The following is a 15,213-nucleotide window of genomic DNA, read 5'->3' as shown; positions in this document are numbered from 1 at the left end:
TACCTGTCATGTGATACATGATTAGAGAAAGCTAATGAAGTCTGGGCAGCATCGTGAAGGGACTCCTGGAGGGAGTACTTCCAAGCTGACACCTGCTGGATGAGTCAGCATTAAGCCAGCTGGCGGTCGGGGGCTGGGGTCTGATCAGAAGATGGCCAGAGGGGCTAACTGGCTGTGAGTGTGGGTGGGATGGTATTGGAGAGGCAGGCAGGAATGCCAGATCACACCCTGTGTCATAGACCATGCCAACGTGTGCGTCATACAAAAAATCCTGTTTTCTATAAAGAAATCATCTTTCCCCCACAGTACCAAATATGCCCCAGCAGCGGCAAGACCAGCACCCGCAGAGCACCATGATGCACCCAGCCTCGGCTGCGGGCCCGCCGATTGTCGCCACCCCGCCAGCGTACTCCACGCAGTATGTTGCCTACAGTCCTCAGCAGTTTCCGAATCAGCCACTAGTTCAGCACGTGCCACACTATCAGTCTCAGGTAAGGCTCTCAGTATCCGGCTCTTGAGTTTTTTTCCATTTTAGAAGCTTAATGTAGTAAAGGGGTTTTTGTTTTTGTGTTTTGGTAGAGTAGATGGCTAAGGACTTGAGTGGGGGAAAAAAAAAAAACGAAGAAAAATAAAAGGACTTGAGGGGTCTTTTAAATATATATTTGAAGGTTCTTGAGCAGTTTCAGAATTTCAGAGGAAGCCACCAGGGAAAGTTTCAGAATTGTCTCTTGTTTCTAGAAACCATGGAGTTAAAAATCTAATGAATGTCTGCTTGGCTTTGTTTGATATTGTAATGTCTCTCTCCCCCTCCCTACCTCCCGACCTCCCTCTTCCTTCCCTCTGTCCCTCCCTCTCCTTCACCCCTCCCTCTCCCTCTGTTGTGTTTGACTGCAGCCTCCTCATGTCTACAGCCCTGTAATACCGGGTGGTGCTAGAGTGGTGGCACCACCAACACACGCCCAGCCTGGCCTAGTGTCCTCCTCAGCAACTCAGTACGGGGCTCACGAGCAGACGCACGCCATGTATGGTAGGAAGCGCTTTTATCTTTTTAGTGTGACGATGTTAATTTGCTGAGAAGCTTGTAGGAGCTCTGAAACGATGCTGTGTTTAAGAATAGCTGAGCCTTTATTAAGCTGAGGGCAAAGAGAAACCCATTGCCGCCCCGATCTGCCTCTGTAAGTCTCGGCAGGTAGTTCCTGCTTGGTACCTGGGATGCGTCTTTCTTCACACGTCTCCTACTTTACCTAGAAGGTGATGATTAAGGCACAGTTTTGTGGAGAAAGGCGCCTCCCTCCTCCTCCTCCTCCTCAGTGTTATGGTTTGGGGGGGCCGCGCAGCGGAGCGTGCAGGGCTTGAATGCGCGCTTCTGCACCAAGAGGCCTGCCGCACTCCTCGCTCGGCCGGCGCTGGCTTTCTGTGTTGTCAAAGCTGCTGCTTATATTGACACTGATTCGCACTCTAAATGTAATCAGTATATAAGCAAAATGGTAAAATGGAAACCAGAAGTATTTTCTCTAAAAATAAACATTATTTCAATATGAACAGACTTCAGAAAGTTCATGGAAGATGAAACTGCAGCATGTTCATTTCTGTAAAAAAAATTCTTTGAAGTCTGTGCATAGGTTATTCATAACATGCATTTTTTTTTTTAAGATTTATTTTTATTTCTTTGAAAGTTACAGGGAGAGGTAAAGCCAGAGATAGAAAGAGGTCTTCCATCTGCTGGTTCATTCCTCATATGGCCACAATGGCCAGAGCTGTGCCAATTTAAAGCAAGGAGACAGGAGGTTTTTCCGGGTCTCTGACATGGGTGCAGGGGCCCAAGAACCTGGGCCATCCTCCACTGCCTTCCCAGTCCATAGCAGAGAGCTGGATCGGAAGTGGAACAGCTGGGACTAGAACCGGCGCCCATATGGAATGCTGGCGCCACAGGCTGAGGCTTTAACCCACGGCACCGGCCCCCTAACATGCATTTTATGAACTTTTTGAAGACCCCTTTTGTGCATGGATTTCAAAATGTTTTGCAACAAAGTAAACTTTTAATTCCAATTTCCCAGGAAGTTTTTGAAGTACTAACCTTTATACAAAGAATAAGCAAAGAAACCAATCAGCTTAGTTTTGTGGCCAGAGAACTTTGTGTAGGTCACTCTGAGAGCTGTCTAAAATACTAAGATAATACATTTTTTAATGTTGAGAATTTAAAATAATTTTCCACTTGTAGAGCTTAGAGTTAACAGAATGCCTCGTTATGTCTTTGGAACTTCACTGTGAATCCGTACCAATCTCACTCATGTCAGCTTTGGCCTGAATATTTCTGAGAACTCCTGTGTTGTCATCTAGGCTTCTTCGTTGGCATTTCAGTCTATTGAAAGCAGGAGATAAGTTTGGGCTTATCTGTCTAATTTAAAAGTGTACCACTTTGAGTGTTAAATTACAGTTACAGGCAACTGCATGAACATTTCAGTTTTTAAACCTCTTTAAACTTTTCGAATGACTCAGAATGTAAATATTATCTTACCTTTTTTTTAAACTTCAGATTTGTTGAATGACTATGTCTAGGCAAAATTAAGTTAAGAATTTACAAGTATTTTGGTAAATCTCCTTTTTGGAAATATTACTGTTTTTCATTTATTTATAAACAGGAGGGGTTTATTTATTTATTTGGGGGATAGAGTTACAGACACAGAAGGAGAGACAGAGATCATCCATCTGCTGGTCCATTCCTCAAATGGCTATAATGGTGGGAGCTGAGCCAATCCAAAGCCAGGAGCTTCTTCTGGGTCTTTCATGTAGGTTCAGGGGCCCAGGCACTTGGGCCATCTTCCACTGCTTTCCCAGGCCATCAGCAGGGAGCCAGATCAGAAGTTGAGCAGCCAGGACTTGAACTGGTGCCCATGTGGGATGCCAAAGCCACAGGCAGAGACTTAACCTACTATGCCACAGTGCAGGAGGCAGCCACAGCGGCCTCCTTGTCAGCAGGAACCTGCAGTGGATGCTTTCCTAGACGTGCATACCTGCAGCCTGGCATCACCATTGATAGGAATTGTGCTTGATTAAAGACATTCATGTTTATAAACTATGAAGTCTGGTTTTAATGTTCCACATTATCACTTAAAACTCTCCACTATGGATTATGCATTTTTTTAAAGTGGCATAAGTACTATGTTTTAGGAAATATTTGTTCAAGAAGCTCATCTCTAATGTAACTGAAAAATGCACTGACTGATGCAGAGTATGGTTTTGGTTATACTCTCCTGTCCTTTGGCTTATCTTCAGTTCTCTCAACTTGGATGAGTGTATGTACAAAACGGCCCCATTGGTTCATCACGTTGGCTTTTATGCAACATATATATATTCTAATAATTTTCCAGTTTGCTGAAGACTTAGTGAAAAGTTCATTATGATTGTTTATACATTTCTGTTGAATACATCATAAATTAACAAATAGAAGAAAACATTTCTTTCCTTCGATTTTCTGGGAGGATATTTTCCTCTTGGAATGCTCCATGCTCCCGTTGGAATGAGATCTGAAACTCTTAAGCTAAAGTTTCCATTGCTTTTAGAGAGCAGCTTTTTGGGTAGCGATGTTTGGAGACGCTGTGGTAAATCCTACAGTGTTGTGCACAGGCTTTCTCCCTGGCTGCCAGCTCCAGGTTCCCTCTCTAGGTGGTTGCTTCTTGTTGAAACAACCTGGATGTAAAGTACCCTCCCAGAATATTGCCATTTGAAAAGCAGTTGGCTTTGAACCTCACCCCTACCTAAGTCCGTGCAAGTGTGGGTAAATAGGAAATATTGCAAGCAAAACACTAGACCTAATGTCCAATGAAATCAGCAATGAACTAGTCATCAAAGCCAGTTCTTTGTGCCAGGAGAAAAGTTGCTTGGCCAAGTCTGATGTACTCCCTGCAGCCTGGTGCAAGTTGTGTTCCCTTGGTTTCTGTTGATGGGGCAGCAGGGAGAAGGGGAGGGAGGCCTTGATAGGATTGTTAATCAAGTTTCTCCTTTGGGTTCTTCAGACCTTGGGAAATAAATATTTTTTGTAAGCCACAGTTTAATCTGCTGAAGCAAGTTTTTCATGAAATCTTCATTAATTTATTTATTTTATATCTGATCTTATTTCCCTTGAGCAATGTATATTTTATATTCCCGAAGGAGCCACATACTTTGAGTATGAATTCTATTTATTTGTAAGCTGCATCCTATCTCAGATTTTAGAGGTTTTAATGCCAGCAGGCAGGGAAACGTGCCCTAGATGGCAGTGGCAGTTTTGTGTCACGTTAATTGTTTCAGGCGTGGTGAAATTGAGGACCAGCAGTGACTACAGAGTGAAGACTTGATTATTTTAAACTTGTGTGCTAGCAGATAACTGAACAACTAAATGGTGCCAATAGGAGGAGGTGGACGTTTCACATCACTGCTGACCGCGTACTCTGGTCAGGAGTGGCATCTCTGGCCCTCCCCCTGAGCACTTTGGTTTCTGCTGCCTTCACATCCATCTGATTGTGTTTTATGCTGATGGTTGTACCTTTCAGTAACTAAGGCTGTCACTACCAACTAGAGCCGACAGGAGAGTTAGATCCAGAGGCATTTTTGGTTTATTTTTGACCGTTTGATGCAAATCAGTTAGAAAAGAGAGTAAGAAAAAAAAAAAACTGGAAAGTTCTCACTATCCCTCGCTGTGTGTCTGCCTCCAGGTACATTTACACACACTTGACAACAGGGCTCACTAGGAAAGGATAGCATTCTCACGTTGGTGTCACTGTCCCTCAGACTTTGGTTCCACTGCCAGATGCCGAAATTCCATCTACCAGAAGAACATTTCTATTTATGATGTTTGCAGAATTGTATGTCTTTTGCCTAAACTTGGAAAATAGTGTTTTATGTTAGTACTTTTTTATGTCAAGATTGTTCAGTGAAATGCCATGTTGGTCTTTTTATTAGAAAATGATTTTATTCCTTTTATTTAAGTGAGTCAGCAGGTGGAACTTGACACCCAATACAGAAGAAAAGTCTTTAAATTCTGTAGCAGTGTTTAAGGTGCTCATCTTCTCTTGTAAAGTAAAAATTAATTATGCATGAATACAAAAAGTTATTAATTATGTCAACCTTTCCAGAAGATTAGGAAAATGCACACCTTAAAGGCTAATTTACCTTTCTATTTCCCAAATTCAGCATGTCCCAAATTACCATACAACAAGGAGACAAGCCCTTCTTTCTACTTTGCCAGTGAGTTGGGTTTTTTATACTAATTTTAATTGTACAGTAAAACACTTTTTAAAGAATACATGTTAAGGGAATAGACTTGTTGAACAATATTTTCCTTGTGCCAGACAAAATCATTTAAAGGTATATATAATATATATATACCTGCTGAAGCAAGTTTTCCATGAAATTTTGAGTAATTTATTTAAATTATGTCTAATCTTATATGTATATTTCAGTGATTCAGAACTTAAAAGAAATATGATATAGCTTAATAAAGCTGGAATTTAAAAATTAAGTTGTTTCCAAAATAAATTTTTGCATACCAAGCAAACGTAAGTATTTGGCAGATGCCTTATTCAGAGCAACTTTCCCTAAACAGAGAACATTTTTTACTCAAGCCACAACTTGGAATAAACTACTAATGTATCCTGCTAAGAGGAAATTTATCCTTCCAGGATTTTTCGTTACAGAAGGGTGAAAGATGCGAGGGGAGGAACACCTGTGTTCTCCCAGTCTTTGCTCAGCGGCAGGTGAGAGCTCAGGTAGCAGGCACCTGGCATGTGTCTTGCGCTCCAGACTCCCCACCCACCAGGGAGAAGGGGAGGGCTGTGCCTAAATAGGGCAGGCCTGGGCAGAGCCTGCTTCCAGAGTGAACTCAGAGGACTCAGTGTCTCCCCTGTGTACAGAGCAACTTTAAAAGAAGACACATCCTGGCCTTTGGTACTGGGTAGAAGGGGTACTGGCTTGTAGAAGTGCGTCAGAGATGCGTTCCGTCAGCGTGCAGCCTTCTGTGTGAAACACGGGATTCCAGAGGGGCTGCGGGTTACCGTTTTGTGTAACAGAGTAAGTTTTGAATTATTTTGGAATGGCTCAGTGCCTGACTCTACTACATGCCAGATTTTGCATTTAGAAAGCATTTTGACCTTAAATTTTCATTAATTGTGCCATGACTTGGTATCCAAAAATAAGTTGATAAAACATAAGTAATTTATGTGGTGCTAGGAAATGTTAACAAATTTAATCCTTTAATAGATGCTCTTTAAAAAGGAGTCTTGCTGTATGCATATACCATTAAAGGGAGCCTCTGTCTGTGATTAGTGTGCAAAGATAGTGTCCGTTATTAGTTTCACTATGTGCAGTTCAACCTGAGGTCTCAGATGCAGTTATCCTCACCATCTTACTGTCTCTGTCAGTAGTGTGCAGTCATTTTCCTGGTAAGTCGCTAAAAGGTCCTTCATCATCACACCTAAGCATTAATTGCCTTAGCACAGCTTCCCCTCAGAGACAGTACCAGACCAGAGACTAACAGTTGGGGGCTGTCTGTGGAATGATTTGTGCTTTGTCTCCCCTGCTGAGCCATCTTGTCATGGTTTGGTCGTGTCGCTTTCTTCCCCTCTGGCTGTCTTCCTTCGCTGGCCTTGTTCTGAATCCAACGTCGCGTTTAAGAAGTGGAGATGTTGCTTTGATGCAGTGCTGGCGATCTCTCATGACTTGTGCATCCAAGGTCAAAATGATAAAGCCTAAAAACAGACTAAACATGTAGCCTGTGGACTGAGTTTGTTAAGACGTGGGCTTAGAAGACTGTTACTTGGGTTCGTGTCGTAAGGATCTTACCAATCATACAGAACTTTAAATATTTATGTCAGGTAAAACAGGTGGAGCAGGAATGAGTGGGGAAATTTCCGAACCACAGCTGGCCACATAGGAGCAGTGTTGCGTGCCCGGAGGCTTCGGGAAGGCCGCTTCAGCCTCATGAATAGGAGCTCAGCTGCTGTGTGATGGCATGAGAATTCAAGGACAGTTCACTGGATTTTTAACTTCCCTGGCATCTTGAGCTAAAAGGAGCACTTGTTGCAAGCGCAGTTAGCCCTTAGCTCAGAGCAGAGCTTCCTTCCCACCTCCACTCCGCACCTCCCCCGTTCCTGACGCGGCTGTTTTCTCCTTTTTGACTCCACTAAGCTTGTTTTCTTTCCCATCTCTCTCTTCCAGGCTTTTTTTCCACTTGCCCTTTTAACTTCTCTTCTGCCTCATTAGATATCGTTCTTAACTGGCCTTTCAAGGAACTGGACTTTATAAACTTTGTTAATAGTATTGAATTAAAAAGTAAATTTCACATTTTCCCTTATTAGTTACTCATTTTTCCATTTGAGGGAAATTTTGGTTTCAGATCTTGTGAGCTAGAAGAGTAACAAAGGAAGATATTTCTAACTAAATCTCCTTAATCTTTTTCTAGAAATATCTTCTAAGTTTACCTGGTAGTTAGGCAGGGAAGGGCTGAGGTTTTTGGGAGAAGGATTTTAGTGTTTGTTGCTATGCATGCAAATCAGCTAGAGATTAGAGCCTTTACATATTAGTAAACATATCACAGAAATGCCTTGAAAATCCATAGTAATAGTGTATCAGCCTGTCTCTCCAAATTTTAAGGTTTTTACATTTTTCCAAGTGATGAGTAATTACGAGATTTCATAAGTATAGTTACTCTCTTTGCAGTAGCCATGTTTTTATGTGTAAAAATAATACAGCACACAGCTAGAGTTTGCATCTTTGTGTTAAGAATATAATTGCTTAGAAGGTGATTAAAAGCAAAATTTAAAATTTTTCAGTTCCAAATTTCTTGAATAAGTATTGTTTAAATATAAATGTAAACCTCTGGGATTCTGTATTCTATCTTTATAAAGCCCCATAAATGGGATTTGGGAATTGGTTTCCCTCAGACAGATTTCAGATTGCTACAGATAAGGCACACGAGGAGACAGGAGGACTTTTTTGGGAGAGCAGAATTCTCACAAGAACAGGGTCAGGTTGAGAACGCTCGGTCCTTTAGACCAAGCGCGTGCTGTCGACTGTGGAAGCTCAGAGTGAACCAGACCAGGGTGTGGCGTGGGGTGGCCTTGCAGAGCAGCTGAGCTGGAAGAGGGACCACTGTGCTGCATTCACGGCCAGTGGCTGTGTTGCCACAGCTTTCTTGTCACAGTATTCCAGCGTAGGAAGATTCTCCCAGCATACGATTAAAACTGAGACTAGTAATGCCGGCTGTGGTATTGGCAGTGGATGCACAGGCCGCACTAGTGCTGGCTCTGCCTTCCCATTGCTCTTGTGGGAGAGCCGTTTGCAGTTGGACTGGAGTGTTGGTGGCCCATTCAAGAACCCTCCGTGTGTCTGATCCTTTGCTTACCATTCCATTTATATGGGCCATGCCCAGTGCCCTCTGTGCTGGAGACTCTTAAGTGGCCTGGCCTCTCTGACTGCTGGAGTTCATGTGCCTAATCCCAGTTATTAGTGCCTGCCTCTCCCCATCAGCCTCCCCCCCCCCCCATCTGTCTCTGCTGCTAACATGTGTATGAAGAATGTGAGAAACTATTTTGGGATTGTTTCTGTGTGCTGGCTTTGCTTCCATGGGATTTTAGGGTGCACTCCTTGAGAGCAAGCCAGAGTTATGCATTGCTAGAGCTGCATCTTTAGAATGCCTTATTCTCAGCTCCCTGTTCCCCACGGTCACTGGAAGCAGTGAACACATCTCACTGTGCTTTGAAGTCTCAAATTGCGGTTTTGGGAAGATGTGGGCAATTGAATTTGTACCTAATCTCCCCCATTTTGTGCTAGGGTATAGTCCATTCTGAAATTCACAAAGAACTGGCCTTGGGCTTTTAGGTTTAATAAACATATCTTTTAATATAAAGATTTACTTCATTTATTTGAAAGAGTTACAGAGAGAGAGAGAGAGAGAGATCGATCGATCTTCCATCCTCTGGTTCACTCTCCAAATGGCTGCAATGGCCAGAGCTGAGCTGATCTGAAGCCAGGAGCCAGGAGGTTCTTCTGGGTCTCACACATGGGTACGGGGGCCCAAGGACTGAGCCACCCCTCTGCTGCTTTCCCAGGCACATTAGCAGGGAGCCGGATCGAAAGTAGAACAAGGCCGGCGCCGCGGCTCACTAGGCTAATCCTCCACCTTGCGGCGCCGGCACACCGGGTTCTAGTCCCGGTCAGGGCGCCGGATTCTGTCCTGGTTGCCCCTCTTCCAGGCCAGCTCTCTGCTGTGGCCCAGGAAGGCAGTGGAGGATGGCCCAAGTGCTTGGGCCCTGCACCCCATGGGAGACCAGGAGAAGTACCTGGCTCCTGGCTTCGGATCAGCGCGCTGCGCCAGCTGCAACGCGCCGGCCTTGGTGGCCATTGGAGGGTGAACCAACGGCAAAAGGAAGACCTTTCTCTCTGTCTCTCTCTCTCTCACTGTCCACTCTGCCTGCCCCCCCCCCCAAAAAAAAGTGGAACAGCTGGAACTCCATCCGGTGCCCATGTGGGATACTGGCACTGCAGGTGGTGGCTTTACCCATTATCCCACAGCACAGACCCCATAAACATGTTAATGTGAACTGATCACGTTTTCTTTGAAGTCATTCTAGCCAGTAGAATTCATTCTAAAGGGCTGGAACACTTTGAGGGAAGTTAATTTTTCTGTGTAGGTCAGGTCATTTCATCTAGATTTTTAAAAAGCAGAAGTGGGAAGACTGAGTAGGGCCTGGGGAATGAGCTGAGCGTCAGAGCAGCTCCTGTGATCGACTGAAAGAGATTTGTGGTCATTGGCCCTGGTAGTAGAACCCTGACCTTGCCTCATACTTGATGCAGCCCCTGTAGTCTGTGGCTGCAGGACATTGTGCCAGCTCCAGGGCAGTAGCATGGTGAGGTTAGCCAGATGATGGCCTTGAACTGAAGCGGGAGGGAGTGTGTGTGTGTGTGTGTGTGTGTGTATCTTGCACAGCTGTTTGAGTTATTTCTGCCTATGCTTTTATGTAGCCTTTTCAGGAAAACCTAGTGACTATTTTTAAAGTGAATTAAAAATTGGATTTTATATATATATGTATATACACACAGCTGTTTATTAATCAGTTTGATAATGAATCAGAGACTAGTCTTCTTGTTAAAGTTATTATTTCAAGACAGTGACGGGTGTAAATGGAGCCCGCTGCTGAGACTGGCCGTGGCTTGATAGAGGCTTTGCCGCCAGGGCTGGGCGGGGGGGCCTGGTGAGGAGGGCCACCACGCGCCGGATGCACATGCTCCCTTCTCTTCCACTCTAGTTTCCACGGGCTCCCTTGCTCAGCAGTACGCACATCCTAATGCTACCCTGCACCCACATACTCCACATCCTCAGCCTTCAGCGACACCTACCGGACAGCAGCAGAGTCAGCATGGTGGGAGTCATCCTGCACCCAGTCCTGTTCAGGTAAGGAGCTGCCTGGAGGCCTGCAGAGCCTTGCTGTGTCCAGCACTAGGCGAGGCTTGGCCTGCTCCCTGGTCAGACTGCACGTCCGCCCTCAGGGCTGCAGTGCACAGCTGGGCCCTGGGGTGGGGGACAAGTGGATGGGCTCTGGAAACAGATTGATGTTGGAAAATCTTATTGACAAAATGTTCATAATTTAACATTCCTATTTCCTTTGGACTTTTTTACTTCATTCTAAAAGTTGATGAGATTTTTTTTCTTTAAATTTGATTTATTTGAGAGGCAGAGGCAAGTGAGTTCTTGTCTGCTGGTTCACTCCCACAACAACCATTATCCAGGGCTAAGCTGCAGCTGGGAGTCAGGAACTTAGTGCAGGTCTGCTGTGTGGGTGACAGGAACCCAAGTACTTGAGCCGTCAGTGCTGCCTCTTGTGGTCTGCACTGGCAGGAAGCTGGAGCCAGGGAGCAGGTGCAGGACTCCGACAGGGGTGCTGGCACCTTCGCCAGCAGCTTAGCTGCTGGCTTGAACTGCCCAGACTTGTGTTTTTTTTCCTTGCTGGCTTGGCTTCATCTCTGGCGGAGGTCTTGGCTGACCACTGTTTGGTTGGGAGTTTGTTACTGCCAGACTGAGGACTGGGCTCCTGTGTTCCAGAAAGGGCTGTCTCTAGACAGGAGGCCCCCAGCCCTGCTGTCACTCCCTGTGCCTTCCAGCACCCCTCACGCCAGTTGGGCCCATGTGAAGCCTGTTTTTTTGTAACCTCCAGCTGCTTGGAGTGCATTGGAGTTCTCCTCTCAGTTGTTCGCCATCATTTTGCAGCACCATCAGCACCAGGCCGCCCAAGCTCTCCACCTGGCCAGTCCACAGCAGCAGTCAGCCATCTACCACGCGGGGCTCGCTCCAACCCCCCCTTCCATGACACCTGCCTCCAACACGCAGTCGCCACAGAGCGGTTTCCCAGCAGCACAGCAGACCGTCTTCACGATCCACCCTTCTCACGTCCAGCCGGCGTATACCAACCCAGCCCACATGGCCCACGTACCTCAGGTAAGCCAGCTGTCAGAGCAGGTAGACGGTGAAGGTTATCAGACAAGCAGCGAAGAGCCGCTCGCTCTCCCAGCTAGGAAACCCTGTGTGTGACGCTGTTTGCCTGTTCTCCCTTTTCCCGCTCAAACACACGTGATTTGGCCCTGTATTAATGTATGTGTGGTTTTGTAATGGGCTCAGCAGAGTTGCTAATTGGTCAGTCCTTGAACGTTGCCCACCTGAGACCTTCAGAACATCTTTGACTTTGGAATGCAGCCCACTCTTTTCCTTTCTGTGTCTGCTTTGCTATGTCTCTACAGCTTTATCACTATACATGTGTGTACATACATTTCTTGTCTCCGCGTGCACGCACGCACACACACACACGCAAGCTTGGCAGGGATCATGGACTTCAGACTCAGCCCTCCAAGGTGGGAGTCCTGGAGTTCCAGAGACATCACACCAGTCATCCCCCCGACGACCCGTATGCCCACTTGGACCGTGTGCTGTACTTTGTGAGGGTCCTGACCTTGGCCATTGGTGCAGTGAGTGAGACGCTGGAAGCTCCAGGTGTTCTCATTTTCTCTTGAGGAGCAGCTCTGGAAGCACTTGGGAGCTCCCCTGCAGGGAGCTGCTCAGGGTTGGCAGGCTGGCTGCCGTCAGGGGTGGCTCTGTGCACCTGCTGCTGGCGAGGGCTGAGGTGGCCGAAGAGCCGTGCTGAGGGTGGGCTCTGACGCCGTCCTGGCGGCCCTCCCAGGGCTAGGCAAGGCGAGGTGGCTGTGTCGGACGTCTCTGCTCCTTTCATACCAACTCTGAGGCTTCCTGCCAGGCAGTGCTCCAGCGTGGTGCTAGTGAGGGACGGGCTGGATGCGACTCAGTCTGACTGGGGGGCCGCAGCTCCGGGGAGTCGGGCGGCCTCGCCTGCCGAGGGTAGTTCTGCGGGGCAGTGCACTGCAGTTGGTGTGCTTCTGGGAGCCGGCGGGGAGCTGGTTCTGGTCAGTGTGGACCAGCACGGTGTGGTGGAATGAGCTGCATGGGAGCTGGGGTCCTGTAGGTGTCTAGCCGAGGCTGGTGGCTAAGTAGGTATGTGAGCTTCCCTGCAAGAGAGGTCCCTGCAACCTCACGTTTGTGCTTCTGTGCAGAAAGAGCAAAAGGTCAACCCAGGGAAGCCCAAGTAGGTCCTGGGCCCGTTTGAATTTGTGAGGGAGCAGAAGCAGTGTTTGGTGCAGGCTTGTCCCGGTCTCGAGCCGTGCCCAGTGTGGGAGGCAGAAAGTGAGTGTTGCCGTGGGCTGCCTGCAGCTGCCTTTCCTACTCGGACTCCCCGTCCCTCGGTAGACACTGGTAGACTGCTGGCCCAGGTCACTGCAGAGGATTCCTTCCATCTCACGGGAGCCCTGACTGCACCTGCTCCTCCTCCTGCCCAGTCAGCATGTTCTCTAGAGTGAAGGAAGCCACGTTTCTTTTTCCTGCCTGGGGGAGCAGGCCACAAGCAGAGGGAGACAGGCAGACAAGGAGCGGGCGGAGAACCGCGCACTGGCACAGCGGACAGCCCCTGCTTTGCTGTTTGCAAGGGGTGTGCTCTGCAGCACCCGCTCAGGCCCCCGGAGGCCCGCTGCGGAAGCATCATCGGGTCTTGCGTTGCTCAGTTGAGAAAGCTGTTCTTGGATCAGGGGTCTGCTCTTGTTGAAGACCTTGGCCCACACATGAGTTCTGTGCTCAGAGTTTAATGACCCAGTCATTGGGGCCCTGATGTTTTATCTAGGCTCCTCCAGCCTTGCAGGAGCTGCCAAAAAGGTGAACTAAGGAGTGTCCCCAGAGAAAAGAAAGGGGGCCTGGGCCTGCTGCTGCCCTTTCCTGAGACTCCCAGCCCAGTGAAAGGAACACAGTTGACATATTGTTTAAGCCGGAGATGTTGCCTGTATGCGTAAAAGAGCTCTCTGTTTCAGGCTCATGTACAGTCAGGAATGGTTCCTTCTCATCCAACTGCCCATGCGCCAATGATGCTAATGACGACACAGCCACCCGGCGGTCCCCAGGCCGCCCTCGCTCAAAGTGCACTACAGCCCATTCCAGTCTCGACAACAGCGCATTTCCCCTATATGACGCACCCTTCAGGTGAGGCGTGTGTGTGCAGGGGCCGCCGGGGCACCCCAAGCATTCTGCTCGCACAGGTCGAATGGCAGGCAGGGCCAGTGCTTCCAGCCTCACACCTGAGAACTAGCAAGCCCCATGCAAGCGTGCGCAGGAGGGACCGTGACCGTCAGTTCCGTGTCAGGGCCGAGTCTGTGTGTTTTGATGGTGTCCAGGATTTGACTTGATGAGAAGCAGCAGCAGCATTCTGGGTAGCTGATGCATGCCTAGGGCACAGTTGGCCTTCCTGGTTATGACAGGCTGGACAGGGCCGTGGTTCCGTCCTGCGTCCCGACCGTTGGACACGTGGGGGGTTATTACCATGGCCGAATCTGATTGTAGCTTGGAACAGACCAGTGATGAGCAAGTGCTGTGTGGACTGGTTTCGAGTGCAGGGTCAGCTGCAGCCTCCGTCCTGACAGCAGGAGTGCCCCGTGGTCGTTCTGCAGTACTGATGGCTGCCATGGCGGTCGTGGACGGTCTTCCTGGTGCTTGGCTAATATGAGGGAGGGGGTATGTGAAGGCCTTTTTTCCTACCCCATGAGCAACAAGTCTTCTGGGAGTTTATCTGAAGTGGTTTCATGTCTGACTGGCTTGTTTCTATCTACCCACCCCCCCACCCACCCAGCCCTCCCCACGTGATGCAGATTGGGAGGGGGGCAGTGAATTAAACTTGGAGTCTCCTCCTAGCTAGCCAAGGCTAGATGCAGGCACGCGCTGCGGACTCTGGGCTCGTGGGCCGTGCTGCAGCGTTCTGTTTAAATGCTCACTCTTCTCTCTTACAGTACAAGCCCACCACCACCAGCAGCTGTAAGGCTGCCCTGGAGGAGCCGAAGGGCCAGATCCCCTCCCCCCTGCTCCTGCTTCTACCAGCTGGAAGCACAGAAAACTAGAAGTTCACTTATTTTGTTTTTAAACGATATACGTTGATTTCTTGTAACATCCAATAGGAATGCTAACAGCTCACTTGCAGTGGAAGATACTTGGCCCGAGTAGAGGCACTGTAGGAACCTGGGGCTGTCCATAATTCCACATGCTGTTTGCAGAGTCCCGCAAGTACCCCAGCTCTGCTTGCCAAAACTGGAAGTTATTTATTTTTTAATGGCCCTTGAAAGTCATGAACACATCAGCTAGCAAAAGAAGTAACAAGAGTGATTCTTGCTGCTATTACCGCTTAAAACAAAAAAATCAAGACTTGGAACACCCTTTTACTAAACTTGACAAAGGTTTCAGTCAATTCTTACCGTCAAACTGACGGATTATTATTTATAAATCAAGTTTGATGAAGTGATCACTGTCTCAGTGGTTCAACTTTTAAGTTAAGGGAAAAAACTTTTACTTTGTAGATAATATAAAATAAAAACTTAAAAAAAATTTAAAAATAAAAAAAGTTTTAAAAACTGCTACCCAGTTAGTGTGTGTCTGTGTGAGCGGGCACGGGCTCTGCGCGCTGTTCCCGGCCCGGCAGGTGCTGGTCCAGTGACCTTTCTTCTTCACCTGCAGTTCTGGTTCAAGGGCTCTCTAGAGAAAGACAAGACTGAGATATGCTCTGTGGCGGAGTCGCGTCTGCACCAGGAGGAGGCTGGCAGCGCCGCAGCTCCGCGCCCCCGCATGTCCTGTAAGCCCCCTTCTCC

The 15,213-nt window shown here is 47.6% G+C and overlaps 1 protein-coding gene across 20 annotated transcripts in view; it reads left to right on the top strand.

Moving 5' to 3' along the window:
* The window catches only part of ATXN2 (ataxin 2), a 121,587-nt gene that overhangs the window by 105,690 nt on the left and 684 nt on the right, over positions 1 to 15,213 (top strand). For 6 of the 20 annotated variants that reach the window (XM_070066205.1, XM_051826805.2, XM_051826804.2 and 3 more), the window contains 6 exons: positions 307 to 491; positions 895 to 1,027; positions 5,173 to 5,226; positions 10,284 to 10,429; positions 11,243 to 11,470; positions 13,396 to 13,906. In XM_070066205.1, the coding sequence (XP_069922306.1) occupies positions 307 to 491; positions 895 to 1,027; positions 5,173 to 5,226; positions 10,284 to 10,429; positions 11,243 to 11,470; positions 13,396 to 13,767 (1,118 nt within the window). In that variant the 3' untranslated portion in view covers positions 13,768 to 13,906. Of the gene's footprint in view, positions 1 to 306; positions 492 to 894; positions 1,028 to 5,172; positions 5,227 to 10,283; positions 10,430 to 11,242; positions 11,471 to 13,395; positions 13,907 to 14,364; positions 14,986 to 15,082; positions 15,198 to 15,213 lie in introns of those variants that run through there. The other 14 variants (XM_051826810.2, XM_051826801.2, XM_051826811.2 and 11 more) reach the window with 6 other exon arrangements.

This window comes from Oryctolagus cuniculus, chromosome 21 (genome assembly GCF_964237555.1).
Source record: "Oryctolagus cuniculus chromosome 21, mOryCun1.1, whole genome shotgun sequence".
Lineage (NCBI taxonomy): Eukaryota > Metazoa > Chordata > Mammalia > Lagomorpha > Leporidae > Oryctolagus > Oryctolagus cuniculus.
This window is presented reverse-complemented; position numbering and strand designations above follow the sequence as displayed.